This window comes from Trachinotus anak, unplaced genomic scaffold, assembly GCF_046630095.1.
Source record: "Trachinotus anak isolate AG129_WGS33_773 ecotype Australia unplaced genomic scaffold, CSIRO_AGI_Tana_v1 ptg000021l, whole genome shotgun sequence".
In the NCBI taxonomy this organism is placed as follows: Eukaryota; Metazoa; Chordata; class Actinopteri; order Carangiformes; family Carangidae; genus Trachinotus; species Trachinotus anak.
The window spans coordinates 17,975,553-18,003,192 of NW_027273872.1; the positions used below are offsets into that span (position 1 = coordinate 17,975,553).

The following is a 27,640-nucleotide window of genomic DNA, read 5'->3' on the forward strand; positions in this document are numbered from 1 at the left end:
ACTTGGGGGTGTCACTCATTCCATTAGTCTATGGTTACCGCTCACGGGAGCTGCAGCAGAGGATACGACAGGCTGCACACAGGAACAAAGTCATCAACCAGAATTAGTCATAAAGTCTAATGAGGATTCATTTGTCAAGCTGGTGTTTATAAAACTGAACCGTTTTTACCTGCATTGTGTGAATGAGGGGAGCAGTATCTTCCTGCTCAGCGAAGATCTTTCCGAATGTATTGCACCATGTTTTGAATTTACTCAACTGTCTGAAAAAGCACGGTTGGGTAGCTGAGTCAATATTCTGTGGTAAGGTAGCAGCATTTTCCTGTAATCCATTTGTATTTCAGAGACAAACAATATGCGTTTTATTAGCAGAGGTAGAATAAAATTAAGCTTTTGTGATGTAGGTTTAAAAAACTGAGATAAAAACAGAGTCAAGCTGTTCAAACACTGATAACCACTGCACACATATGTGATGCTTCTAATAAATAGAAATAAAGGTCAGAAAAAAATGCTTCAAGATATTTAATTTGTCTTTTAAACAATAATGTATATCTACTTATTAATTCACCGTTTATCATACAAAACATTCAGGAATACTGAATAAATATACACAATGGAAGGATACACACTCAATGCTACAAGAAAAATACATCAACGATCAAGCATATTTTAAAGGTAATGAGACTAGTGGGGAAGGTGTGTGGGTCCGAGAGGGCGGGCGGGCGGGCAGCTTCCCTGATTGTGATGATCACCCCTTTAAGAGGCTCAGGCACAAATCCACAGGCAGCACTGAGGTGAGACAGCACTCTCCAGTCATCAGTGCTTAATCAACTGCTCACGTTACAAACAAGAAAAGATGAAACAGGAGTTGCCAGTGTAAATCAGGCATCCTCCAGATGAATGAAACGTAATGCACACACTGTGTTATCAATCAAAGCATTGGAATGTACTGTGGTTGTCACCATGTTGAGGCAGGCACTGAGAAATTTCTTGACAACAAATGACCGACATATTATCATTAATATTATCAAAGTATGCAGCATTTCAAACGAGAAGGAGAGTGTTCTCTTAGAGTTTTTGGCAAATGTAATGTAGGTTATCGAGTAAATCAGTGGAAGATAGATCAGTGGTTCAAGTCGTTCACTGAAGTATGTGACGGTTACACCTTTCTTAAGCGAAAATGGCACGACATAATAATAAGGAAAGGGAAATTTAGATACATGAGCAGCATTACTGGTAAAACCACCACTGGTCCTCTCGACACTGTATCACCAACCCTAATGTCATGCACTTCCTTTAGTACAGGCAGGTTTTCTTCATAATGCGCAGGAACTCTTGCTGGTTGACTTCTCCGTCTCCATCCCTGTCTGCTTCATCTATCATTTCCTTCACAGACACACACAATAGAAGAGGAACTGAAAAGAAGAATGAAGGGGCCTGCCGCAAGCAAATCAAGCTAGTTCGCCTGCATTCATCAGCAAATGTTGTGTTGACATCATTCAAAATTACAGTCATGACCCTTGTCTTTGTAAACACCACCAGCGGTCTGCTTTTGTTAGGCAGGAGTTATTCGTTATGACATAATTATATGCTTTACCTGCAGCTCTTCATCTGTCAGGTTCTCGCCAAGCTCTTTGGCAACTCTCTTCAGATTCTTGAAGGAGATCTTGCCTGTTTCGTCATCATCAAACAGGCGGAAAGCTTTCAGGATCTCCTCTTTGGAGTCTTTCTCAGCCTAAAGACAAGGGAATGAGCAGATCAGAAACTTGAAGAAATCTGGCCGGAGTTCGTGTGCGCCAATGCAAGTCAATCTAAATGGGGCTGACGGGGTGAAGTGAAGGTTGTGGGCTCTGATAAAAGAACCGGTTTAAGGAAATTCAACAATGTTGGAGCTGCAAGCGATGGAAATGCATATACAGTAGAGATATCTACCATTTTCTGTGTCATGACAGTAAGGAAGTCGGCAAAGGAGATCTTCCCTGTGCCATCCTTATCCACTTCACCAATCATCTTCTTGATCTCCTCTTTCTTGGGTTCAAACCCCAGAGCTCTCATCGCCACCTGGTAGAGAGTGAGAACGGAGGACACTGAGACACACAGGAAACCGTTTCTGTCCGCCTTACACGTGTTGGTTGTGATCAGTGTTTGAGCCCTCCTTTTCTTTTTTCTTTTTTTTTACCTTGAGCTCTTTGACATCAATGTATCCAGAGCCATCTGTGTCAAACAGCTCAAAGGCCTCCCTGATTTCCTGCTTCTGCTCCTCGGTCAGCTCTGGTTTGGGGGCCGTCTTCTTGCGAGGAGGGGGCACTGGACCCTGCAGGGATGGTCTCTTGGCACTGGTCGCCTGATGGGGACACAAGGAAGACGAAGAACAGAAACAAAAAAAGAGCCACCTTCGATAACATCAGAATCAGAGAGGTCTCTGGGTGAAAAACTGGTATTTCCCCTAGACCTATAACCCACAAGAATGAGGAATCATTTAAATATCCCCCACCTGTGGCAACACACTAACAGATTTAGATTATTATAAGAGCATGAGGCATTTTCACTCACCATCAGCTGCTGTTTGATTGACAAAGATGAACCGCAGATCTATCAGGCAATCAATGTTTTCCTCTGGGCTATGAAGCCTCCCCTATCATTTAGGGAGGAGCAGCTCATCAGACGGTGCCTGCTCTACATCAGCCGCTCGCATTAACCGTCTAACCGCACTGAGTGTATGACGGTCTCTTATGCAACAAAGCCTCCTGTTTATTTAGCGGCAGAAGCTGCAAAAAATATGAAGAAAATGAGCGTCTCCAGCTAACAGCAGCATGCACAGGCTCATCAGCCCGATGGAGTCGAGATGTTTGATTTCCACACCCTGTTCGCCGGCACACAAGCCCATCGCTCGATTGCTGCCGAGGCGCTTTACCAGGATAACGACGGGCACAATCTGGGGTGGAAATGAAACGCGCCGGTCGGGCAAAAAGATGATTGGCTGCTGAAAATCACGGGGCGCAAGACACGATCAGAAAATTCAGAGCTGCGGAGAATGAAGTAAAACCTCCTTGGGATATACATGTGGAATATCCTTTCTTATAGGGATATATAAAATACAAGAATATAATGTGGAGAATGTCTCATATTTGTATGAACATGATATCCTATTATAGACTGTATATCATAAATGGTGCCTTTGCTCGGTCTCCTCTGAAACTAGCTCAACACACCCTCTAGTGTCAGCAGATCAGAGATTTATTATGAGAGCTCACTCTAATAGAACAGAGGATGATGATGATAATATAGGGAGTAATAAGATAGTAATGAATTGTTAATGATAAAAATTATACAGTACAGTTCTTAGATACATAATGCCTCTGTTGCTGTAGGGGGCCATTATCACCTCTAAGGAAAGCATATTATTATTATTATTATTATTATTATTATTATTATTATTATTATTATAGACATTGTTAAGACTCCGTGGCACAAGACTAGCTGCTGAAATTTCAAATATACTTAGTGGTCACTTTATTAGGCACAACTGTATACAATTATAATTATACATTATTATATATAATTATTGATTATTATACAATCCAATACAACCGCTCTGCCATGAATTCTACTTTTCAAAGTTTATACATTTTCACTTTTTTTCTGACGTTGTCAAACAGGTGATAAATCTATTTTACGCCACTGTACTTGTCCACATCATTTACATACATCAGGGGACCAAATGTTTGCAACACCTTTCAATATACTGCTCTCCAGTGCAGCACCAGCTCCCACTGCCACATCAATAATAAACATAAAGCACAATTTGATTCTGTGGCTGTTTCTTTTACTTTGCTATTACTCACTTTAGTTATTTTTCTTCTATTATAAGCCTACGTCAGAAGTCAGAAGTCGCTGGTATTTGACAGTTATGTGGACTTAAAAAAAAAAAAAAGAAAAGAAAAAACGACATAGTTTCTGAATAATATTAATATTGAAGCTTTTAGATAAAGCAGTGATTCAGTGGGCGTGGTCTTTGAGCTCGGAGGCTGACTGTGATCACGGGTTGTGGTCCGCGATTGGTTTAAATTGTCGCGTTCTTTGACGTAGTTTGAACCTCATTGGCTGTTGCGGTTGCGCTGAGCATCAGCTCCACCAATCACAGAGCCGGTCCCACTCAGCTGATTTCACACGGCTCGCGGTCTGGACGCGGGCTGGTTGCACGCCCCGGCTGCAGGTGAGTTCCGCTGCGAGTAAATGTAAAGCGTGCAGGTGCCTCCTCGGGGAGAAGGCGACACACACCTGCCCTGTGCGCCGGGTGTTCAGGAGCAGCCCTCATCACCGACCGGTTGTGGACATCCTCGCTCACCTGTTGGTCATGGCCACGCGTGTCAGACCGGTAAGTTACCTGATGAACGCTGTGGATTATGAAAGCGTGTTTTTTTTTTGTTTTTTTTTTACCCACTGCAGAGCTGTGGGTTAATAACCGCTCCCTGCGTGTCGTGCAGAGTAATAAGCGGTGTGCAGTCATCGGGGGCTCCGGCTTCCTGGGCAGACACCTGGTGGAGAAGCTGCTGGATCGAGGCTACTCTGTGTCTGTGTTTGACATCCGCCAGAGCTACGAGCTGCCCGGTGTCACCTTTCACCAGGGAGACCTCTGCAGCAAACAGGTACTCTGTCCTCTCAGCCGGGAGACTGGACTATTGTGAGACTTGACTCCCCATCCAAGTGACCTGACTTAACACAAATTCAAGTCTTGAGTCTTAGAGCACATTGAAAGTGCTCGGTGTTTGCTAAAAGACACTGTTGACACACATTTGAAGAGAAAGTGCTGTGTCACCTTGTGGTGCAGATACCTGCAGTCCCTGCTGCTGACTTCCTTTTTATAAATGAACATGTGCAACACATGAAAAAATCTCTTTGTCCTCGACCAGTGACCAACAGCTGTGAGGCCTCTGTGTTACTCTGCTGCAGGCCCTGCTGCCAGCTCTGAGGGATGTGTCCCTGGTCTTCCACTGTGCCTCCCCGGCCCCTGGCAGTGATAACCGTGCACTGTTCGAGAGCGTCAACATTCAGGGCACGCGCACCGTTATTCAGGCCTGCATCGAGGCTGGAGTACAGGTGAGGCAGCCAGGTAATGAGAGACTGGGCTTTTCCTTTGTTTATGCACCAGATTCACTGTTTAAGGTGTTTCCAATAAAGTGTTTGAACTCATTGTGTTTGCCAGAAATTGGTCCTGACCAGCAGTGCCAGTGTGGTGTTTGAAGGGACGGACATTAAGAATGGGAGAGAGGACCTACCATATGCCAAGAAGCCCATCGACTACTACACAGAGACCAAGATTGAGCAGGAGAAGGTGGGAGAGCGGTGCTTTCGATCAGAGTTTATTGGCTTCATCAGTGTGGCCCAGTAGTTCGACCTGTGATGTACTGAACTCAGCAGATGCTAGTCCAGGCTCCAGCTCCTCGTGATTTGGAAAGAAATAAACGATTTTTAATTGAATGAACTGGTGATTAAGTAATTTTTAGAATTTTCTCCTTCCTCTTCAGATGTGCATATTTTTTCATTTTCAACAATTATGGTTATTTTCATCAGCATCCCAGCAGTAGTGGGAACATCTCTCCTGGACTTGCATGTCATTTGCCCCATGCCCCTCACAATCAGTCACACCTATTAGAGGGAATTGGGCAAATTATCAGAGCACCCATGATAAGATCTGAATATAATATTCTCTTTCTTTTAGTTGGTCCTCGAGGCCTGTGACAAGGAGAAGGGTTTCCTCACAGTTGCCATCCGGCCTCATGGCATCTTTGGCCCCCGGGACCCACAGCTGGTTCCTATCCTGGTGGATACGGCTCGCAGGGGCAAGATGAAGTTCATCATTGGGTAAGTCATGGGGGAGTAATCATCAATTCAGATGCCAATTCAACTTATTAATAGAAATATAATAAATTGCTCTTGCTTCAGCAATAATAAGTAAAAAATTATTGAAAATGAAAATAAGGGTCTTACTGGGGACAGTTTAGGTGAAACTAACATCAGTCATGTTCTGTTTTGGCTTCCTAGATGTAAACACAGAGCTTGATATAAAAACCTGTGTGTTGTGTAAACCTAAAACAGTGTTTTTCCACTGGCACCAAGACCCATTTTCTGTCACAATTACGGCCAACTTGTTTTACTGGATGAAATCTAAAACCTTCGTGACTCATGTTTGTTTTAAGATTTTATCTGCATGCACTGGTGTCCCTTCACTGTGGGTGAAAACCCTGGGTTCTGACATTTCACTGTCTCTAAAATCTACCTCCAAACACACTTATCCACTCCTCTGCCTCTTCAACCACACTCTCACCAGCCTACCCACTTCTCCCCTGCCATTTGAAAAGTTGGAATAAGTAGTGAGGTAGATGGTTGTGAAGTTGCGCTTTGGGACAGCTGAGTCTTGTTTCCTCACTCCTCTGTGCTCAACGATATTTCTCTTTATTTTATTTGCTGCAGAGATGGAACCAACCTGGTAGATTTCACCTTTGTGGAGAATGTAGTTCATGGACACATCCTGGCTGCTGAACGCCTCAGGCCGGACTCGCCTTTATGTGGAAGAGTGAGTGAAAACAAGATCTAAAGCAGAGCCAACCTCATGGTGCAGCTGGCTTAAAGGATCCTGGTGCTAGTTGCAGGCATCCACTGCACTGTAGGGTCAGGAGATCTTATCCATAGCCAGGTCGTTCTGTTGTCACCCTGTGAAATTGCATAAAAACCCAATATGATCGGGCTGGGAGGGGCAGGAGGGGGCACACACATGTTTATGTTCCATGCATCATTTATATGTGGGTGGTGCCAACATGAAACTAAATTTAATAATGCAATATTACTACTAATAATGATAAAACATTCACAACAATCCAAGACAAACAAGCCAAATATTGTCTTGTTTGTCATTTGGTCTCGTATCTTCTGCTTCACTTTCAGCCGTACCACATCACCAATGACGAGCCAGTTAGATTCTGGGACTTCATGTCTGAGGTGTTGGTGGGGCTGGGATATGCTGCTCCACGCTACCGCCTCCCCTACACCCTTGTGTACGGGCTGGCCCTGCTCCTGTGGCTGCTCGCCCTCATCCTGCGTCCTCTAGTGTCCTTCAAACCCACTTTTACTCCAATGAGAGTGGCTCTGGCTGGAACCCACCACTACTACAGCTGTGAACGCGCCAAGCAGGACATGGGCTACAAACCGGTAGTCAGTCTGAAGGACGGGATCGCACGCACAGTTCAGAGCTACCCTCATCTCAGAAAAGGGGCTTGATGGTAGCGTAAAGATGAAGACTGTTGACACATGTAATGCTGTGGATGTTAGTACGGTTATACTCATGGTGAGAATGAGGTGAGGAGGTCACAAGAAATGGACAAATCAAACTGAGAAAAAAAGACAGTTTATCCAAACCTCACAATGTGTAGCATCTGTGTGCCTTTTCAACTTTGATGTGTGATTTCCACCAGCAGATGGCAGCAGATGGTCCTGGCTTTGGTGAACACGTTACAGTCTGATATTACAGAAGTTGTAAAGCACTTAGTGAACAGTTTATTTCAGCTGAAATATAGTGATCTTACACTGTGAAAACAACAAAGACTTAAAAATGTTCTTGTTCTGCCTTCATATTTCAACCATGTTCTGTACACACATTAACATGCTGCTGATAAGTCAAAATGCCTTGATACATTCCAATAAATGATGGTTCTCCTGATACAACTTGCATGGAGATTATTGTTTACAATCATCTCAAGCTTTACATTATATGGCCCAAAGTATATGGCAGGGAATGTTTGTTTTTTTTGTTTGGGGCTATTTTATTTAGCTCCAATTCCTGGAGTCAGGGTCCAAAATTTTGAGGAAAGTCTTCCTGCTGCTATATAGAGCAGCATATTACTGCCCATATTTTAAAGCACAAATTTTGAAGTTTGTCCAAAAACAGTTGATACATACATTGGAACAGCTTTGGTTGCTGTTTTTGTTCCTCTTGTCCATATTGGATATAAAAAGGAGTCCCTTAATGCCATTCTGGTTCAAGAGACAATCTTCATTGTTTTAAAAAATAGATTCTGAAATTCAGCCAAAGCTAATATGAGGGAAAGAAAAGAGGGAAATTTGCACAAAAAACCCCCTGAAACCATGGAAGATACCCACTTGCCAAAATTGCATATTAACTCAGACTAAACTTAAGAAGGGATTTTAGCACAGAGGGAAGGCAGTCTCTTATAATGAAACTGCATTTGGAAAAGTTCTCATAATAGCTATGGGAAGGAGGAATGATTACAGTGATCAGTAGCTGTTGGAATGCACATATGAGCATGTGAGCATTGTTTGAAGACAGACTTCACTCGGTCACTGTGGTGACCCTGCCTCTCTGGTATTAGATAGATATCATCAGTGGCATGTGTTTTCACAAGTTAGGCAAACTGCCAGAATACTATTCAAGGCCTGTCATCATATACAGTAACGGGATTGGCAATGAAAATACACTGTCAGCCACAATCCCTGTATTTCTACATTCAGTCTGTCATTTTGACAGACTGAATGACAAACTTATAAAATGTTATGAACTTGTAGATATTACAGTGCCCCGTTTTCACTGTATCTATGTTTAATGTGTTAATTAGCTGCTAAAGAGATTATCCTTTTCTAGTTGAGGCATATTTGTCATTCTCTGTCTTGGTGTGGTGACAATGAGGTGGAGGTTAACTTCAGATACTTTGCATTCTCGTTTTAATTCTACGCCAGCAGCACCCAAATGATTCACAGCGAGAGTCTAGCGTCACCGGGCAAGGCCGTCAGACTGGTTTCATGTTCCAGGGGAGAGAGGGAGAGGGATCCATGTAGATAATAGACTCAAGCGTTTACACTTGCCAGTGTGCTCACCAGAGTGAAACTTTGGTTCTCAGACTTGCTAATTTCCTCTTCCACCTACTCTCTGTGGGATGTTGTGAAATCCATTCACACCCTTTTTCTGATTTGAAAAGGCTAGGTAGGCTGATCCCCATGTTGTGCTTTCAGAGTGCATACCATGGCCAGAAACGCACGTAACACAGTGCTTTTCAGAGCCATTTGTTGAAGAAATGGTTGGACAATTGGCAGGAGCGTAGACTCATCATTATTCTTGTCTCTCACTTGTAGAAACACAGACAGTCAGTCACTTAGATTGAGCAAACATTTTATTTATCATAGCGTACATCTTATTTTGTACCTACATTATGTCCTACGAGAAAACACATAAATATTAGTGGTTTCTTTTGTACAAATCACTAATATACAATGAGAATTCAGAGCGTTCTGATTGAAAAAAAGATACTTAGATTGACCTGTATGTTATTTTTATTGAGGTGTGGACCACTGTTTCTGAGCGTTATCTCAGTTCAAGTTGTGTGTGTTGTTTTTTTAATCTCATTTTAATCATGTGTGTGCTGCCTGGGTTTCCATACCCACTGAGCATGAGAGCACAATTCCCACCGGAGATGTCGCTGCAAGTTGCTTCATTTGTGTGTGCCATGCTGTCGTTCTCTGCCTCGCTCCCCCTCAGAGCTGATCCTCAGCCACCTGTGTGACAGGTATGCGCCTGCTCTCTCCCATTAACAAAGCACAGATGTAGTAAACAGAAATGAGTTCTTAGCAACCTCTATTACGCACTTACACACACACACACACACACACACACATGCATACATGCATACACGAATAGACAAACACACACTGCTCCACCCCACATCTACCTACCTTGACTGGCTGGGCTTGTTAGTGCTTACGCCCGTACCTGTTCACTGGCTCAGGGAGTGAAACACCTGTCAGACAGAGACAGACTTTTCCCTTTGCTCACAGCAGCCACACTCAGCGGGACACACTGTCACTGACTCTTCACTGAGCTGCGTGGACTTTGCTCTGCTGGATATAAAGTGATAACAGGTAGGTCCTCTGACTGGCAGATGTTTGTTCGATTCACGATGTGATGCAGCAATTTATCTGGACACTTTTCTGTATTTAGAGCCTCAGTAATCAGCAACTTTAAGAGCAGAACGTGTTAAAGTGTTCAATCATGCTGTTTGTTGAAAATGTCAGCTGGTGATAGTCTGTGTTTACTCTCATCTTTCTGGGTGTTTCCCTGCCATAATTGCTTGTGAGAAGAGTTGTCTGTCTTGCTCTTTGCTCTGCCTTAAATGTTATTGCTCCTCGTTAATCATTTATCCTGTGTGGACTGATGTGTTAAACCCAGAATAAATATGCTTTCTGAGGCCTCAGTGTGTTTCTTCTGTCACCAGTATTCAGGACAGTATCTTCAAGAGATATTATGGTGACGTGCTTTAGAAGAAGTGAATTCACATCCCCAGGAGTTTTACAAGTTATATCTGCATTCTGAATTTGGCAGAGTGCCATCGTTTTGCATAAGCTGTTGCCTGTGCTTACTTTCAGATAAGGGAAAGCTCGTCAGTGTTTCATTAGTGTTTTCCTTTTTTTTTTTTTTTGTATGAGGTTCCCTGGGAGAGTGTGTTTGCCTTTGAGCTGTTCATTTTAACTGTAAATAACTGAAGGGTTCACCAACTTGGACATGTGTGAAAGGAGACAATATTTTCCCAATCACCTAAGTCATTCTGTGTGACTATATCTTGTATCCAAAGACAAAGGATCATATGTGTCTATGTGTGTGTTCTCCATTGATATTTAGGAAACAGCAGTATTTTTTGAAAGTGGTAGGACAGGATGATCTACATGTCTGAAGGATGAGACTGAGGAATGCTTTACAGAGCACATGTTCCTTATTGGGAGGGGGCCTAGTGTGGGAAGGACCATTTCGAAACTGACAGTGGTCATAATGAATTGAAATCTGCACTTCCTTATAACACGATCCCTCTTACTCATCTCAGTGTGGTGCCAATTTTTTTTTTTTTTTTTTTAGGTGGCCTGAAAAGAAAACAGAAGAAAGAAGAGAAAAAAATCCTCCAGAACAAGCATGTCAAGCAAAGAGAAAGGTGACTGATCTGCTCTGAATGTGAGACGACATGTTCCTCCAATAAAAGCAGAGGGCATCAGAGGACATGTCTCTGCGCCAGAGTGTTGACTCTGTAAATTCTGTCCCAGTCCTGATTTTATGCAAAACACAAGTGGTTGATTTTGTTGTGTGTGTCGGCTCAAAGCGGACTGAAAATCATGCATTCTATCAGATAGGCAGTGATGAATCTATCATTATGACGCAGCCCGCACTGTGTATAATATCTCAGATGGTGTGTGGGTGTGTGACATGCACGTGTTTGTGTCTCAGAGGGGGACAGAGCGACTGTGTTTCGTACCACCAAAGTGCGGACCAAGCTGAAGGGAGATGCGAGCTGGCTGCAGCGCCGCGATGAACCCCAGGCTGAGACAGAGGAGGAGAAACCCTGGTAAACCATGTGTTTAAAGCAGGGCTGTCACGATATCCGATTTTCACTACACCATCAGTGTGGCCAGAAGAATACACAATAACAATATCATCGTGCCATCTACAAAACATTTTAAAAAGAAGAATAATAATACTATGAGTAAAATTCATCTTTAACTTTGCTGATTGTGTATTTTCATCTGCCATCACAATATTATCATATGTGAATTATTAATACAATGTCAGTACCATTAACACGATATTCATTTGTTTAAAATATCACAGTTAACATTATAACATCATTATTGTGACACCCCTAGTTTAAAATAAGATTCTGTCCATGCAGGTTAGCAGAAGTAAGAGCCGGCCGTTTAAACGGAGCCCCCATTGAGACCAGTCCAGTGACTTCACCAACAAAACCCCCTCTGCCACCCAACAAGCCTGACGCTGACAGGTAAACAAAGGTTTCTCGTGTCACTCAGTTACCTACAGAGCACTTTGAAACTTCCCACAAAACATGATTGTGCTGATAAAAAAAATCTCTGTTTTGATCTTAGAGCACCAACATCGGGATTCCTGATCAGGTAAAACTTGACTTACAAAATTACCAACACCTCATTCTGGTGCCGTTTGGTTTCAGTGCAACGGTACAAGAATAAGCAGAACTTTTACAATCACGACAAACATTTGGATAGCTCAGAGCTTAGAGTCACTTTCAAGCATTTAGTCATCCACCCATCCAATCAGACGCAGGGATATCTGAGCGCTGAAACAACACTGCATAGGACATGAAATCATAGGTCGCACAGAGAAAAAGTTTTTATCTATTCACACTTTTTGTTTTTTGTTCAGAGGTGTTTTCACTAAACTAGACAACAAGTCTGCATCATCCTCAACATCTAACGGCATTAGGTAAGAGCTTCTCTCCCTTTCTTGAATCAGCAGAGTTCACAGTGTGACTAGTTATGTGCACCTTCCCACATCTATTTTTTTTTCTTTTTGCAGTGGAACAACTCAGTTCAGCAAAAAACCTTCAGAGAGCTACAAGAGAATGTGAGCGAGCACAAATCAGATTCCCTGTGAAGTGCTGGCAGCTGAGTGAGAATGGGTTTTCATTAGGTGTATGTTTGTGCTTCTGTTCCTCAGAGCCCCCCACACTGTGAGGAACACTTCAGAGAACCGGGAGGGCCAGCTTAGCCAGGAGGAGCAGGACAAACGGTAAGACTCTCCTCACGCAAAGAACACCGTCCAATTTGAAGCCACACGCCCAGGGAAGAGATTACATTAACATGATAATGATTCGTTTCCGCAGGACGGAGGCCGCCAGCAATGTTCTGAAGCAATCTGCAGTCAGGCAACGGTCTTATGTGCTTTCTGCTGCTAAGAAATACGAGTACGTATGTTTTTATGTCTCCTTATGCTAATCTTAACCAGTTTCTGGATTTCCTCAATTATAAAAAAAGTGAGCTTCATATTAAAAAGAAGAAAAAGAAATTGCACTTTTCACTCACATATGATTATAAATGGTGTGTGTTGAACAACCTCAGGTCTAAAGAAAAAGCACCTGACACCATCAGTCCATCATTTGTGGCTAAAAGGTAAATGCTCCCTCTAATATATCTGACACTGAAGCCAGAAGAGAAACCGGTGAATCCAAGTGTGTGACCAAATGTTTGTACGTCTGTCTCTTTTTATGTGTGTGTTGCACACCCAACTCCACATGCATTTATGCGTGTGCGCACGTTTGCTTGTCTACAAACGTGCAGGGTGGAGATCGTTGACGATGATGATGAGAGCACTACAGCTCCGGCACCTGCCAGCTCTCCGCCTCCCGCCCCAGTCATCCCCGTCACATCTGTTGCCTCTGCGCCTCAGCCCAAACCGAGGAAAATGTAAGTCCTCTGCCATGTTCCTGTTTCCAGCGCAACAGGTGATTTCTGTTCCTTCAGTTTCATTCATTGTCTGTGTTGTTTACAGAGTTGACACCAGTGTGAAAACAGCTGTTGAAGAGCCGGTGGCTCCGAAGGTGAAGGAGACTGCACCAGAGCCTGTGAAAGAAGACCCCGCTCCAGTGTCTGTTACAAAAAAAGACCCATTTGAAGACATGAAACCAGGGTGCACTAAGGTGGCCACACCCCTCCCTGAATACGTCCCCATGTGTGTTCAAGCCGTCTGTGCAGAGCCAGAACCTGAGGATTCAGATGTTTCTGGACAAGCTGATACCCCTCTGGTTCCACTCACCCCAGCATTACCAACCCTGGTGTCCTCCACTTCAGCATCTCCTGCCCCAGCTCCAACTGCCCCAAAATCACCTGTATCACCTGCCCCAGCTCCAACTGCCCCAAAATCACCTGCATCACCTGCCCCAGCTCCAACTGCCCCAAAATCACCTGCCCCAGCATCACCTGCCCCAGCTCCAACTGCCCCAAAATCACCTGTATCACCTGCCCCAGGTCCAACTGCCCCAAAATCACCTGCCCCAGCATCACCTGCCCCAGCTCCAACTGCCCCAGAATCACCTGCTCCAGTGCCCCCTGTCCCACTGTCCCCTGTTCCAGTGTCTACTGTAACAGCGATCACAGTGAAGTCTGAACCTGAACCTGAACCTGAACCTGAACCTGAACCTGAACTTGAACCTGAACCTGAACCTGAACCTGAAGAAGATCCGGAACCAGAGCCAGAATCTAAACTGTCTCCAAAGCCGAGGTCAGATTCTCACTAACCGAAATCAGTGCTGCCTCATATTGTAGCTTAGTAGCAGGGATGCAAAGCAATGCAAATACTATACATTACACTACCAAACATTATATAAAGAAGCTAAAACTAGCTCCACCTTGACCAAATATAACAGTAAATTGCTGCTTACACATTAAAGTAGTGGTGATACCATTCCAATAATTGACCGTATGATAATAAAACACTCACAGGAAGCATTTTTCTGCTACTTTAGAATCTTTAAGTACATTTTGCCCACAATACTTTTACTATTTTTCTTAAGCAAGAATTTGCTTGCAAAGAAGTATGTTTATTTTTAGTTATTGCCTCTTTTCACGTCTACAATAACTGCGACAATGACATCAACTTTAACATTTTGTTTGCGGAAATACTTTTATTTTATAATAGTTGAATTATAATCCTTTAGCAAAGCTTTAAATACGCTATACTCAGGTTGTTTTCTTTGTTTATGTCTATGGTATGTTTGCTCTCATTCTTTTCACGTGTGTTTGAAAGCTGCCATATGTTTGTTCTCCATCTATCTTCACAGCGCCAGTGTTGACACGCTCACCGCCTTGTACGGCACTCTCATCTCTTTCGACACAAGTTCAACCAGGTACTGCGAGAAAGAAAAGGCTGAAAGAAGCCGATACACATATGAAAATAAATTACTATGGCATTAACGGTTTAGTGTCTCCAGCCTTAACAACATGCCATCTGATAATCGGAGTGCATTTCCTCTCCAGCTTCAAGGATGATGAGCCAGCGCTGGCAAAGGAAGAGGGAGGCTCAGCGGACAGTCACACCGCAGAGAATGGGTATAAAACCAACAACTTCCTCATTCCTAGCAGGGCTGGCAAGAAAACATGTAGTAACAAACAGCCACGAAATATGCCACATCTCAGTTTCAGGTGCCTAAACTACCTTACACAAGAGGGTGTCCCAAATTAGTTTTCATTAAATGTGGCAATGTAATATAGAGACGAGTGAGAATGTGCCAAAGCAGTTGCACTGATTTTCCTTCTTGCTGTCTGCAGTGTTGAAGAGGAGCCAGCACTCAACAACTGTGAACCAGAAACAGAGGATCTCCTGGCTCTCGATGATGGGTTTGTTAAAATATGTTCTTACTGATTGTGCAATGAAGCAGCCCTCTCATGAGTAATCCTCTGAATATTACCCACAAGGTGGCATTGTTGGACTTTGAATGATCTCCTCTCTTCTACCTCAATTGGCCTGCTGATGCTCTGAAATCTCCTCTGACTCCTAAATCCTCCTTTGTTCATCATCTTCCCCCACTTCCTCTTCCTCCCCTCATTTTCGCCTCCGTAGTCCGGAGGAGTCAGCAGAGCCTGTTCCCCCCAGCCCAGGACGCTGGAGTCAGGATCTGCTCAGCGGACTAGACAGGTATAGGAAGAGCTCTTTCCCACCCAAGCCCCAAATACAGAGTTATGCAAAGAATTATCCTTTCATCAGTGGAAAATCAATAGCTCCCTCATCAGAAGCAAGCCGAAACATTACCTTAACTTACCTCGCCAGAGTTGGATAACACACAGCTAGAGAAAAAGAAAAAAAGTTCTGTATTTGACTTTTGTGTTTGTCTTTAGTGAGGCAGAGCCAGCAAAGACCAGTGGCACCCTGGATCTCCTGGCTAATGATGTCATTTTGATCAACACTGAGCCACACAGGTGAGAAAGAGGTAGACATGTGACAGCCTTGTTGTATACCATTAATTTTTATCACTACAGATGGAGGTGGGAGGGGAGGGGGCAAGAATCTCAGCTCCCTTAGGTGTAAGATTTTTAATAAACCCCATCCGCCTCAAGTTTGATCCATAAATCAGGGCTCCTGTACTTCCAGCGTTCTATTTTAACCCCTGCTCGGTGTTAGATGGAAACGAAAGCCGCACATTCCTGAAGCGACTGAGTAATACTTTGAAATGGAGAGCCACGTCTTATCTGCCACGCGACTGGAAATAGAAGAGAATGTTCTGTACTGATTAGTATTGCGGCTTTGTTTTGTCTCTGCCAGCCTCAGCACGCAGCGAGAGGAGGAGAAGCAGACAGATGAGACAGCCAAAGCAACACAAAGGTAGAGGGAGATGACAGGCTGCTCTTAAACAATTAACTATCTATGCAGAGCTGTTCCTGCTAAGAAATGCATTCAATTCAGATATGCCTTGTAATGATTTATACTAACTCTGCCTGCAACTGTGCTGTGTGTCTCTTTGCCTGTCAGCCCCACTGAGACAGTCACTATAACCACCAAAACTGTGATCATTACTGACAAAAGGTATGGGAACACACACACATACACACACACACACACACACACACACACACACACACACACACACACACACACGTGCATAGAAGCAGTCAGTTCTGTACTATATTCAGATGGTTTTCATGCTCGTTACATAGTTCAGTGGATTTCAGGCTTTTCTAATGGACTGGCATTGTAAATAGTGTATGAGAAGAACCACACTAACCTTTACTTGCCCTCTTTTCTCTTCCCATCATACCATTCATCCGTACCACCCTCTTTACTTTTCTGCCTCTGTGCAGTGAAGAGGACAATGCAGATCCCTGGAGCACACATGTGACAACTACAGTCACTGAATCAAGGTAGTTTATTTACTGCCATGTCACATATGGGCTAGTGCTTTAAGATGTCTGTTACAGTGTATGTAATATATATGTTAATGTGTGTGTGTAAAAAAAAAAAAAATGTTTACCCCACTGACACTGAGTGGAAAAAAAAAAATCATTTGGTAAAAAAATGGATTCAATTGTAAGATACATTCTCATTCTTGTTAAATAGGCAAATCAAGTTTAATGTGGGTAATAAAATTGATTTTCTGTAGGAAAAATGTTGTTGTTAGTTAAATCTGAAAACAGAATTGATACTACTAATGATTTGTTTAGTGTAATTGATTTTAACTGCAATCAGGGTTTATTTTAGGTGAAGAAAATGTGAAATACACAGATTTTTGCCATTCAGCAGCAGAACAGTCTCTCCATTTGTCAAAGACATCCAGATTCTGGTTTCTGATTGAGTCTGGCCCCGGGCTCCTCTGTGTTTCTGTTTACCATTCAAACTGCATTAAATCTTTCCATTATGAGTCAATGTGATCAGAATTCCTCCAACACAAGATGGGCCATGCTGACAATTGAGAGTGAAATCAGTGTGAAATTGTTTTTCAGCTCGGCTGATCCATTTGATCCATATCCGATAGGGACCACATCCCCTAACAGGTAATCATATTGGTTTGGGGTTGTGACTGTTTTCCAGCCAGCCAGATAGCATCTCAGCATGCATAATGCAGCAGTTTCTGATTATGAGCCACTTTTCTCTATTGCAGCTCGTCTGACCTGCTCCAGCCCCTCACAGATATTTCCATCAACAGGTACCAGGAATGATAAACCAGATTCCTCTTTTTCTATAGTGTAACATCTGATTGTAGCATGTTACTGCATAACATCCTCTCTACCACAACCGCCTCACTTTGCAAGTTATTGCAATAATTATAATCAGCAGCTATCATAATCAGCAGCTAGCAAGCCACACTGTGGTTACAGTGCATCTTATTAATATAGTTATGTTGAGTTATTACTTATGTTTTTATTTCTTCAGGGCATCAACCACCTCCATGGAGAACCAGGATCCAAGTCCAGAAATAAAGTAAGTTGGTTGCACTAATTGAACTCTTTGAATTAAGCTAAAATATAAAATAAGGCAACAACTAACAATTATTTTCAGTATTGACTAATTTGATGATTATTTTCTATCAGTAAATTTGAGCTGAAATGATTACAAAATTAGTCAATTAGAAATAAAATTAATTAGAAACAATTTTGATTGTCCTTTAGTCATCATTGGTTCCAGCCTTTAAATGTGATGATTTGCTGCTTTTCTTTGCCTTAAATCATGACATATTGAAAACCTTTGAGTTTTCTGAGCATCACCTCTCGTCAGGAGAAGCTGTAATGGGCATTTTCCACTGTATTTAATTGACTAAACAAATAGTTGATTATTAGAGAAAATAATCAACAAATTAATTGATAATGGAAATAATTGGTACTTGCAGCCCAGCACTAAATAAATTATTTAGTCTGTAATATCTCAGAAAATGGTTAAAAAGAAAAAAAGAAAAACGTGTGTTGCCATTTCCCAGAGACATCAGAGAGATAATTTCATATTGTTTTGTTTGACCAGCAGTGCAAGAGATATAAGTAATTCATTATAATTAAATAATAATGTTATGAAACAATGAAAAACAGCAAATTCACAACTTTGATAACCTGGAATTAGAAAATGTTTGCTAGTTTTGCTTTAAATTACTTTAATGATTTTCAACTAATCTCATTTCCGCACTAAAATGAAAACTTCTTTACATACAATGTGAGAGTGTCCTGAATTCTACTGATATTTTCCCTTGTGTGTGTGTGTGTGTGTGTGTGTGTGTGTGTGTGTGTGTGTGTGTGTTTGACAGTATGAGCAGTGGTGCCCTGAAGTCCCTTGCAGACGACGTCATCCCCATCAACACTGACACCACAAGGTATTAAACCTAGTGCACAGTTGTGTTGTGAATGTGTGAGTGAGAGGTGGGGAGGAAAGGAACAGTGACGGCCTGCAGAAATCAATTTCTCAAACAGCATACGTTACCAGTGTCTGATATGCTTCATCTGTCACAACTTCTGCATCGTCTCTCTCTCTCTCTCTCTCTCCACTTTGGCTCGTCAGTCTCAGCACTAAGCGGTCATGGGCACGCACATGGGAAACCAGCACACCTCAGCAGACTAACACAGAGAAGAGGTGATGACACACTTCGATTTACTCTTACACTTCCACACAATGCGGCCGACTACGTTTCATTCATCCACATGCACCCACCCTTGTCCATTACGTGCTAAAAGCCTTTCAATGTATGTCCCCTCTCAGCCAAGAGCCTGAACCCGAAGGCCAAGCTAAAGATCAAGAGACGCTGATCATGTTTGAGAGAAAGTAAGTCATCTTTTTGTTAAAAGCTCCGGGTGCATATCCGGTCCTTTTATTCCCATAACCTCCTTCCCTTTCACTACAGTGAAGTAACTAGGCTTTTGCAGCATCTACTCATTGAGCCAGAAGACATTGTGCGCTGGTGCTCATGAAAATAGGTCAGATACTGTATATATTTGTTACAACTTTCCCTCACAACTGTCGTAAACACACATCCCCTTCCAGCCTTTTTCTTTATTTTTTTCTCCCAAAGTGTTGTGAATTCATCATCCTCTCATACCACAATGTGATGTGTTTGTTTGTGCTCAAGGTCCAATGAGAATGACTCCCCATGGGATAAGTGGACGTCACCCACTGTCTACACTATCACTACCACTACAGGAGAGGTAGAAGAGGAAGAGGAGGAGGAAGAGGAGGAGGAAAGGTATCTCCGCTGTGGCTGAGCTCATTAAATGCATATTAAAGCGCTTTTATTTTTTGTACCATTTTAGCAGGATGTGATTATAGCACTTTAAAATTCAGTGGCTGTCAACCATTTAATTGAAAGTGAGCTAAACACAAGTTCCTCACGGCTCACTCAGAGAATAATCAACTTCTTCTTGACTTGTTATTTTTTACTTTAATACTGTCACTGTTTGTTTGTTTTTTTTTTTTTTTATCTGTGCTGCCAGACTTTATTATAATGCAGAAATGTCCTCTGTTTTGTAGCCCTGAGGATACACAGACGCAGACAGTCACAACCTTCACCACTATCAGGTTTGGGAAAACTTTTGCATTTCTTAAAACTCCCATCTTCTGATCAAAAACGTGTGCGATTAGAGGGATTGGGGAGTGTGAGAGGCATTTAGGTTAGTGTTTGCAATTACAATGCATGGGAGGAGGGCTCAGGATGAGGCAATGCTGCAGTACAAAAGAAAAAGACCACACCTGGTCAATAAACCCTGTCCCCTCTGGAGCTGCGAGTTAGAAAGATCAGCTTTATACACTTATAAAAACCGCAGAATTCCTGTTCACTGGACAGCGTCCAGCTTATTGGCCGCTGCAGCCTACAGTAAAAGTCTAATACAGCCTTCTGTACTTTGCAGGGAGATACAAAGTGAACCAGAGCCTGCTATGGATCCGTAAGTTTATGATCTTGTTGCATCAGACACAGTAAATGCAAGAGTGTCTCCTGAGTGTTATTTTCCACTATTTGGTCAGTTGATTTTCTTGCTTTTGTAAAGAAACTTGTTTTTTTTTTTTTTTTTCACTAGAGCTTTTTGTCTTTTATGACTCCCAGAAATTTCAAACAAAGGATGGGCTACTGCATGGAAATAGAATTTTCCTGCTATTCTGAGTGGACTAAATGATTCATTTAATGAAATGTCTTAAATATCAAACAAAGACTATCCAATATTTAGGTCATCTGAGCTTGTTTTACACTACAACACCTACAACATCTGCCTTTGTCTCTATGTTTGTAACACAGCTGTCTTAGTCAGTGGGGGAGAGATTTAGGCCAAACCCTGTGGGAATGCAGCTGTATCTGCTTAATACTAAACTCTGGATCTCAAGTTACCTGCAACTCCTGTATGATGCCTGGTGAGACAGTCTCCTGTCTCAAGCCTGTTACTGAAGCTAAACGACAAGATCTTCTCCCATTGTCTTTCAATTTGCCCTCATTTCCTTCCCTCTAATTATCAGTCTCCAGATGTCAGATTAATGACGTGTATTAGAGATGTCCTTTTGTCAAATCACAGCCCGTTAAACAGCATGCCATTAACAAGTGATGGCAGAAAATGATTATCTCTTGAGTTACATTTGACAGATGTAGAGTCCCTCTGTATAAGCCATCACGCTGCTCACATCAGTGAGTGAAAGCTGGGACTAACTCTGCTGCCGACTCTCTCTCCAGTTATGAAACTTATTCCAGGACCGTGATAGAAGAGGACCGTCAAGTCCAAACACCAGAACCTGAGGCCAAAAAGTGAGTGATTTTACGAACTAGATTTTTTAATAAAAGTGGCTAACTAATGTCTCTTTTAAGGTTGGATTTTAACTCACTCTTTCTTTCACTAAAGGGGGATTGTATATGTGAAGGAATATGTCAATGCAACAGAGCTGTCCTTGCATAACGCCAGAGATACATGCGATGAGTAGGACAACTACATTATTTACGCAATCAAAAAAAACCAGTATTGATTACAAACTGCTGCTGAATAAACACTGCTCTAATGATGATTTACTTATTGCTCTAGTTTCTACAGTGGATCAGACAATTTGACATCAAGCTCCCACAGTTACTCTTACAGCAGCCCCTCCACTTACTCCAGGTAATAACACAGTTTCCTAAACCAGCTATTAGTCTCAGCCCTTACTTCAACTGATCTCATCTCTTGCTCTTCGATTCACATTTCAACTGCTTCCAGTGTTTACATGTAAAATCGCTTCTTGACTGCATGTATCTGGATTTAACTGCTTTCAGTGCTTACCCTTTAGTTTACACTTCAACTGTCTTCTTTCAGTTTATACACTTTTACCAACTCTCTCAGGAGTTTCGCATCAGCTGACACTTCCAGCTCAGTTTGGATGACAATGCAACGCCTTTCAGCATTTTCACTCCAAACTTCACTCGGCACTCTCACTTAAAATTGTTCCTTAAACTTGATTCAGTGCTTCCACTTCCACTGACACTTGAACCTCTTGATCACTTCTGTTTTAACTGCCACTTCAGCTACTTTCAGTATTTGCATTGTGACTGTCACTTCAACTTTATGTCCAACTTTATTGTATTTCAAATGTTTCAACTGCAAATGTTCTGTATGTATGTTTTCCTCTGAATATTTTGCTTTTTGTTCTTGTTTCCATACGGGGTCTATATCTGTTAGCTACTCTTCCAGCAGCTCCTCCACTTAACTCTTAACAAGACAATTCCCTCAACCTGTTTTAAATCAGCTTTAAACCTAAGCCCCTTCTCCCACTGCCTTGTTATTTCCCGTTCTGATGAAACTGGGTATGTGTAAGCAGTAGGGCAGAAATTCCAAGCCTGCTCATTAGGAGGCTAAGCAGGGACGTGAAAGGATTATTTACACCTCTTAAATTCCCTCGCACAGGACAGAAAAGGTCACAGGTTATTTAACCAGAAAGAGCTGCGGTTGCACAAGAGCTGTTTCTGCATCGGTGGCCAAACTAACTTGTCTCAATCGCTCTGTCTCCCCCAGTGGCTCGCTGTCATCCACCTGTACATACTGCGGTGAGCAGGTGGGCAATGATGCCAAGATCACCATCGAGCACCTCAACATCAACTGTCACCCTGCCTGCTTCAAGGTAATTAATCTGTCTGCTCGGATACAATGTGCTGTTTATTGGCCTCTGTTAAATGTTACAATGATATATTCACGTCTCCCTGGAGAAAATGAGCTTTTTGTTCACCTGAGATTTTGGTAAATGTGTTAATCACATTTTTGGCATGAGCTGGATGTCTCTCTCATGTCTGTACCATGAATGAATAATGAATATAGATAAGTGACATACACCTTGGATTGGCATACCGACTGTAAACAGGGGGAAAGTCTCCATAGTTCCAACGTTCAAAAGCTCTAAAGCAAAATAAAACATTAAACATGTTATATTTGTTTGCGCCAGACCATTTCTTAGCCAGGAGCAGTGACTGTCTTGTGTGTCCAGTGGTTGCTTGGTAACATGATGGTGGCAAGACTGGCACACAATCCCCTGTAAAAGCACAACTTGTTGTTTGTTGCGTTGATAAATGAGACAGAACTTATTAACTGGTGAGCTTTGGCGATGCCGTTACCTTCTGTTATCTTTAGACAGAACCAGGCCACATGTTTCCCTGTTGCCAGTCTTTATGCTAAGCTAACTGGCTGTTGGCTACAGCTTTATACTTTACGGGTATGAGAGTGGTATCAATCGTTTTATCTATCGGCAAGGCAACCGATAAGCATATTTCCCAAAATATCAAACTATTCTTTTAACATTCATATTTACTTTGGTATATTTCCAGTCTATGTGATAAGGTTTGACCAGGTACTTTGGTTTTCACAGCTTAAAACCATTTTCTTTACTGTTTATTATGGAGGAGAAAAAATGTATTAGTGAATTTCAAGTATAAAAACACTGCTCTGCACTGTATTTTATAATTACATTTTCTAATGACATTCTCATTATTTTTCAGTGCGGCGTGTGCAGTAAGCCTATGGGAGACCTTCTCTACAGCATGTTCCTACATGGCGGGAAAGTCCACTGTGAGAGCTGCTACTCCAAAGCTTTCGACTGATTAACAAAGCTCTTCAGGAGTCTCTTGTCCTCTCCCGCTTTCCTTCACATTCATTTACATATAAAGTGAGAACTGTACTTTCACAGAGTTTGTACTGTGTTCAGTTTGAACTTTTCTGTGGCTCAGGGTGATCAGAGACTCTTAAAGTGAACAATATGATTGCTCAATGCTGATTCTTACATTGGGTTACATTTCTAATTTCTCAAACATGTTACACAACTTTTTTTTTTTTTTTTCGTGGTGGTGAAAGTTGTATCTGCCTCAGTAGACTATGAAGGATGTGTCTGTACAACATGATACGCTGTGAACAGACTAATACTGGCAAGCGGGGTATAATATTATATCTAGAAACAGTAGTGATGAGAGAAAATGACTTTGTTACAAAATGTTTACTTCCTTTTGTTCTTCTTGATACAAAATGTGTGTTCACTTGTATGATGCGTTGTTAACAAAATAAAATGATTTATATGATCCCGGTATAAATATGTGATACAAACGTAGTGTCTAATAGACACACAAGACTGCTGTAGAGTCTCCAGCAGTAGCATGTTTCAGGAAAGCATTATTAAAAACGTATTGCACGTAAAGATGATCAGTATACAGTTAGAGAAACAGTATAAAGTATCGACCACAGAAATTCTACAAATGCAGTGGTGATTTCCCACTGGGAGTTGTGCTTAACTTTACATTTGCCTCTCCCCACTGCTTGGCAAGACAATATTTTCCTTGCATAGTCACTTAAAATAGCTGTGTACATAAATGTGACTTTAGCTAATAACCATCAGCTGCCTGCTGAGTAACTGTAGAGAAGCTAATGCAGTTCACTGGCTACTGTCTTGATGGTCTTCACACTCAGTTAGGCAGAGCTCCCTTGGTACAGAGGACAAGTCTTTGGCTCTGTCCCAATCCAATGAAAATGTGCCTCCCATGAGAGTGTGCATCTCTGGAACAACTGCACTGCATGCAGTCAATGTTAACAATGCAATGCAGAGTAAGGGCAACGGCGGCACCTCGGTTACAGTAATAAAACTACTTGAAAATATTAGCATATAGCACTCTAAAACATTATTCTCTCATTACTGAACTTGGGATAGAGGACAAAAGTATCATGTCAGCAGAATACTATATCAAAATCTGTTACATTATAGCTAAACTGCTCATAAGGGTAAAGGAGTTTTGGCTCAGGTGCAAAAATATGAGTCACTTCTGCTTCATTCCCTCATTTAAACTTGGGGGATGCATAATACTGGACACTCCTGTAATATGGATGTGCTCCATCCTCTGATTGTTTCAAGGCCTAGGTCAGTGCTTTCCTCTGGCTCTGCTCACAGCTATGTTTTGGATGTGCTTCCACAGCAGTGAAGGGTCTGACTCGTTATGTCTTATCAGAGACTCCAGCCCCTCTGCTTGGTCAAGGCTCTGCCAGTAATCCTGAGGCCATATTTGCAACCATCTGTGGACAGATATACAAACAGATTAGGCTCATCACAGAGTATATTTTAATTAGACAATTAAAACAGGCTGATTTCTCTCCCCTCGAGACTCTGTCATTCACTTTTAAGTACAGAAAGTTGCAGGATTTCACAACTGGCACAGTGACTGATTTAAGACAAACTCACCCATCGTCTGCAGGTAAGTCTTGGATGTCTCCGTACCCAGGGCTGGGCAGGGGGCATCCCATGTGAGAGTTATCGGCCATTTTAGGCTGAGGAGGTGGGTTCTTCTTAGGTGCTTTCCTATATGCTCGTTCTGCTGCCAGTCGTGCATTCTCCTGGTCACACACGTAACACTCGAACCCATTCAGGTAGTTAGGTTTACTCATGTCATTAACCCCCCACTCACGAGTCTCGAGAGCCTCCAGCAGGCGAGTGTTGGTGATTCGCCTGGGGTTCTTAAACTCTAGATACTTTGCATACTCATCATCATTCTCGTCAAGAAGTTTGAGGAAGTCGGCGAGAGCTTTTGGCGAGGGGAAGTTATCTATGATGATTGCCGAGTGGTCGTTGGGCATCCAGTCTACCACCGCAGAGGAGCCTCGATAGACAGGCACACAGCCCTGATGGAGGGGCCGCCACAGCTTCTCGGTCATGTAATCTGGACACAAGCCGTTCTCCAGTGCCAGGTGGAACTTGTAGCGTGCAACAAAATTCATGAATCTGGGTTCCTCGCCTGTAGCAGTGGCTGTGTCCTCCAGATGTTCAGGTGGAGGTTTGTTGTTCAAGCATTTCCCATACGAGTCAACCTGCAGAGACAGAAATAATGCAGGAGAAAGGAGACATATGGGGGGATGGATGGAAAACATTTGGGAAAAGATTATTAATGAGACAATGACAAACATTTAATGGAATACATTTCTCATAAAACCTGGATTAGACATTTTAATTGAACTGTAACATTTTATTCCCTGATGGGAAATCACAAACATCACTGAGAGCAATGTTTACAAAGCAATTACAGTGGTGATACTATTAATGACCTTGCTATAATGACCTGTGTGGAGGAGCATGTGTTGAATGGCAAGAGGGAAAACTCTCAGCTAGAGATTTACGATGCATGTGAGCCAACTGGGAATAGTTTAAAGAGTGGTCATGGTGGGATTCAAAATACAGAAGCAAAACAAGACACTTAAGTGTGTACCATTTGAGAACAGTTCGCTTTCAAATGTCAGAGCGCGAGATTAAAATAAAATATATACCACCAAATCACTGTAAGCAAATACTTTCTTAATCTTTAGCTCATTCCAGAAGACACTAGGAGCCTCCCTGGCATTATCACAGTCTGCTCTCTAACTGAACCCTTTATTGCTTAGACAATATGCTGCAGCATGTAAAACTATGACTGCACCTTAGTTGCTATACTGGAAAACTGAATCTCCATGAACATACAAATTGCCAGTAATAATCTATATAAATCTCATCTCTCATTTGGCATGCATCTTAGTAAACATGGTCCTGAAAAACCTCCTCTGTACCATACCTCAATGTACTTCATGAGCTCCTTGACATATCTGTCTCTGTCTGATGGTACATCGCAGTGAGACTGCATGTACAGCACAAGGGCCAGGCCCTCCCTCCTCAGGCGGTTCTTCTCCTGCAAGGACACAGCTGCAGGCTTCAGCAAGTAGCCCAGAGAGGGCAGCCACTGCAGGGTCAGAGGATAGTCGGACTCCCTGCGAAACGTGGCAGTGTAGTTGAACAGCCTGATTCCCGGTCCATGAGAGAGGATGTAGTTATTCATGGGTGACTCTTCATGGAACAGTGCCCAGGTCTGGTGGCGGAGACGAGGGAGCGGTGCCTCATATGCCCTGAAGTCTGTCCCATAAAAGATGATGGATGCTGTCCGCTTGTACAGCTGGACCTTTCAAGATCAAACTCCAAATTACTGGCAGAACAGCTTGGGATGATAATTATTACTAATGTGTGCATGCATCTCCTCTCCGTCTAAACCAAGAGTTTCAGTAAAAAACTTCAAGAGGTTAAATATCTCTGGTACCTTGCGGTTGCTTGTGACCAGGCAGGAGGACGTGGCACAGTCAATGCGTTCAGTGTCACCTGGAAAATGTGGGAACAGTCCCCCGCTCCACCAGAGGATAATGGGCAGCTCCTTGTTGCTGCGCCGGTCAGTGTTGCCAGGTCCTCTGTATGAACTGATGGAGGCAAACTCCATCTCTGACAGAGCACTCTGGGGCTGAAAGGCTCCTCGGTCCACTGCATCCAAAGCCTCCAGGGGAAGTTGATCGTCTGGAAAGGAGGCAAAGGAGACCCATACCCAGCACAGGACACCAAACAGCCCCAGACACACACAGGGCACCAGCCTGCCCCTTCCTGCCATCTGCAAGGTTGAGAAGAAGAGTGGACACATTTCAGAGACAGGCATTTCCACCAGTGAAAACGACAAAACCAATATAATCACGACCTGCGTTGCTGCCCATAACTCAAATTAAAAGCTGCTTCTGGCAAACAACTTGGTTGAACAAACACGCTAGCAAGCCCCTCAAACATTTCAATCATACGTGTCAGCGTTGTCGGAGACTGCTTCAATGTCGCAACATTTCTCCTACCACTGTCACTGCAGCAAACACATGAAGGTACGTTTCTCTTTATTCTTCAAACACTTGTATGGTTATTCTTCCTAAAAGTTGGCTGTGATGAGAGGAGACTCCGGGATGCTCCGTGGGAACAGCCAACAACACAGGGAGAATAAACACAGCTGGACTCTTCTTCTACGTTTCTACGTTTCTTCTTCTGCGGGTCGCAAACTGACCTCAAGCCGCACAGCGC

General features: G+C 42.7%; 4 protein-coding genes across 7 annotated transcripts; 2 read left to right on the forward strand and 2 right to left on the reverse strand.

The window, feature by feature from the left end:
• Positions 1 to 504: 504 nt before the first annotated feature.
• Positions 505 to 2,929, reverse strand: cetn2 (centrin, EF-hand protein, 2). The gene is made up of 5 exons (XM_071457137.1): positions 2,551 to 2,929; positions 2,177 to 2,341; positions 1,930 to 2,058; positions 1,595 to 1,732; positions 505 to 1,383 (listed from the first exon to the last, which is right to left on the reverse strand). The coding sequence occupies exons 1-5, from the start codon at positions 2,551 to 2,553 to the stop codon at positions 1,294 to 1,296; spliced, it is 525 nt and encodes a 174-aa protein (XP_071313238.1). The 5' UTR covers positions 2,554 to 2,929; the 3' UTR covers positions 505 to 1,293.
• Positions 2,930 to 4,165: 1,236 nt separating this feature from the next.
• nsdhl (NAD(P) dependent 3-beta-hydroxysteroid dehydrogenase NSDHL) lies at positions 4,166 to 7,719 on the forward strand. The gene is made up of 7 exons (XM_071457134.1): positions 4,166 to 4,375; positions 4,485 to 4,646; positions 4,951 to 5,097; positions 5,204 to 5,332; positions 5,720 to 5,862; positions 6,472 to 6,574; positions 6,943 to 7,719. The coding sequence occupies exons 1-7, from the start codon at positions 4,355 to 4,357 to the stop codon at positions 7,273 to 7,275; spliced, it is 1,038 nt and encodes a 345-aa protein (XP_071313235.1). The 5' UTR covers positions 4,166 to 4,354; the 3' UTR covers positions 7,276 to 7,719.
• A 2,069-nt stretch (positions 7,720 to 9,788) lies between these two features.
• znf185 (zinc finger protein 185 with LIM domain) lies at positions 9,789 to 23,831 on the forward strand. Of its 3 annotated transcripts, XM_071457125.1 has the most exons (34): positions 9,789 to 9,924; positions 10,913 to 10,985; positions 11,276 to 11,393; positions 11,718 to 11,825; positions 11,929 to 11,955; positions 12,224 to 12,283; positions 12,377 to 12,424; positions 12,518 to 12,589; positions 12,684 to 12,764; positions 12,919 to 12,969; positions 13,138 to 13,263; positions 13,349 to 14,077; positions 14,637 to 14,702; positions 14,833 to 14,904; positions 15,124 to 15,192; positions 15,416 to 15,490; positions 15,691 to 15,771; positions 16,115 to 16,174; positions 16,322 to 16,375; positions 16,651 to 16,710; positions 17,290 to 17,340; positions 17,448 to 17,492; positions 17,720 to 17,767; positions 18,579 to 18,644; positions 18,830 to 18,901; positions 19,028 to 19,090; positions 19,395 to 19,508; positions 19,793 to 19,840; positions 20,170 to 20,205; positions 20,979 to 21,050; positions 21,145 to 21,219; positions 21,322 to 21,396; positions 22,285 to 22,390; positions 23,259 to 23,831. In XM_071457125.1, exons 2-34 carry the CDS (start codon positions 10,967 to 10,969, stop codon positions 23,358 to 23,360), a joined length of 2,949 nt encoding a protein of 982 aa, XP_071313226.1. In that variant the 5' UTR covers positions 9,789 to 9,924; positions 10,913 to 10,966; the 3' UTR covers positions 23,361 to 23,831. The 3 variants fall into 3 exon arrangements, with proteins under 3 accessions (XP_071313226.1, XP_071313227.1, XP_071313228.1); XM_071457126.1 differs by lacking the exon at positions 20,170 to 20,205 and having other exon boundaries at positions 23,259 to 23,510; XM_071457127.1 differs by lacking the exon at positions 12,919 to 12,969 and having other exon boundaries at positions 23,259 to 23,510.
• Positions 23,731 to 27,593, reverse strand: fut11 (fucosyltransferase 11 (alpha (1,3) fucosyltransferase)). 2 transcript variants are annotated; one of them, XM_071457133.1, is made up of 5 exons: positions 27,373 to 27,593; positions 26,853 to 27,191; positions 26,337 to 26,717; positions 24,980 to 25,602; positions 23,731 to 24,813 (listed from the first exon to the last, which is right to left on the reverse strand). In XM_071457133.1, exons 2-5 carry the CDS (start codon positions 27,189 to 27,191, stop codon positions 24,663 to 24,665), a joined length of 1,494 nt encoding a protein of 497 aa, XP_071313234.1. In that variant the 5' UTR covers positions 27,373 to 27,593; the 3' UTR covers positions 23,731 to 24,662. The 2 variants fall into 2 exon arrangements, with proteins under 2 accessions (XP_071313234.1, XP_071313233.1); XM_071457132.1 differs by having other exon boundaries at positions 27,421 to 27,583.
• Between the last annotated feature and the right edge of the window lie 47 nt (positions 27,594 to 27,640).

What these genes read in the sequence shown, in the direction of transcription:
- cetn2 (XM_071457137.1), bottom strand. An exon ending in TTGATGTCAAAGAGCTCAAG is followed by an intron (nt 2,059 to 2,176) that starts GTAAAAAAAAAG and finishes ACTCTCTACCAG; the next exon opens with GTGGCGATGAGAGCTCTGGG. An exon ending in CTGTCATGACACAGAAAATG is followed by an intron (nt 1,733 to 1,929) that starts GTAGATATCTCT and finishes CCTTGTCTTTAG; the next exon opens with GCTGAGAAAGACTCCAAAGA.
- nsdhl (XM_071457134.1), top strand. Translation starts at nt 4,355, where the DNA reads ATGGCCACGCGTGTCAGACCG. An exon ending in GAGACCTCTGCAGCAAACAG is followed by an intron (nt 4,647 to 4,950) that starts GTACTCTGTCCT and finishes ACTCTGCTGCAG; the next exon opens with GCCCTGCTGCCAGCTCTGAG. An exon ending in CCAAGATTGAGCAGGAGAAG is followed by an intron (nt 5,333 to 5,719) that starts GTGGGAGAGCGG and finishes TCTTTCTTTTAG; the next exon opens with TTGGTCCTCGAGGCCTGTGA.
- znf185 (XM_071457125.1), top strand. An exon ending in TCTGCTGCTAAGAAATACGA is followed by an intron (nt 12,765 to 12,918) that starts GTACGTATGTTT and finishes GAACAACCTCAG; the next exon opens with GTCTAAAGAAAAAGCACCTG. An exon ending in CAGACTAACACAGAGAAGAG is followed by an intron (nt 18,902 to 19,027) that starts GTGATGACACAC and finishes GTCCCCTCTCAG; the next exon opens with CCAAGAGCCTGAACCCGAAG.
- fut11 (XM_071457133.1), bottom strand. Translation starts at nt 27,191, where the DNA reads ATGGCAGGAAGGGGCAGGCTGGTGCCCTGTGTGTGTCTGGGGCTGTTT. An exon ending in TGGTCACAAGCAACCGCAAG is followed by an intron (nt 26,718 to 26,852) that starts GTACCAGAGATA and finishes TGATCTTGAAAG; the next exon opens with GTCCAGCTGTACAAGCGGAC. An exon ending in AGCTCATGAAGTACATTGAG is followed by an intron (nt 25,603 to 26,336) that starts GTATGGTACAGA and finishes CTGTCTCTGCAG; the next exon opens with GTTGACTCGTATGGGAAATG.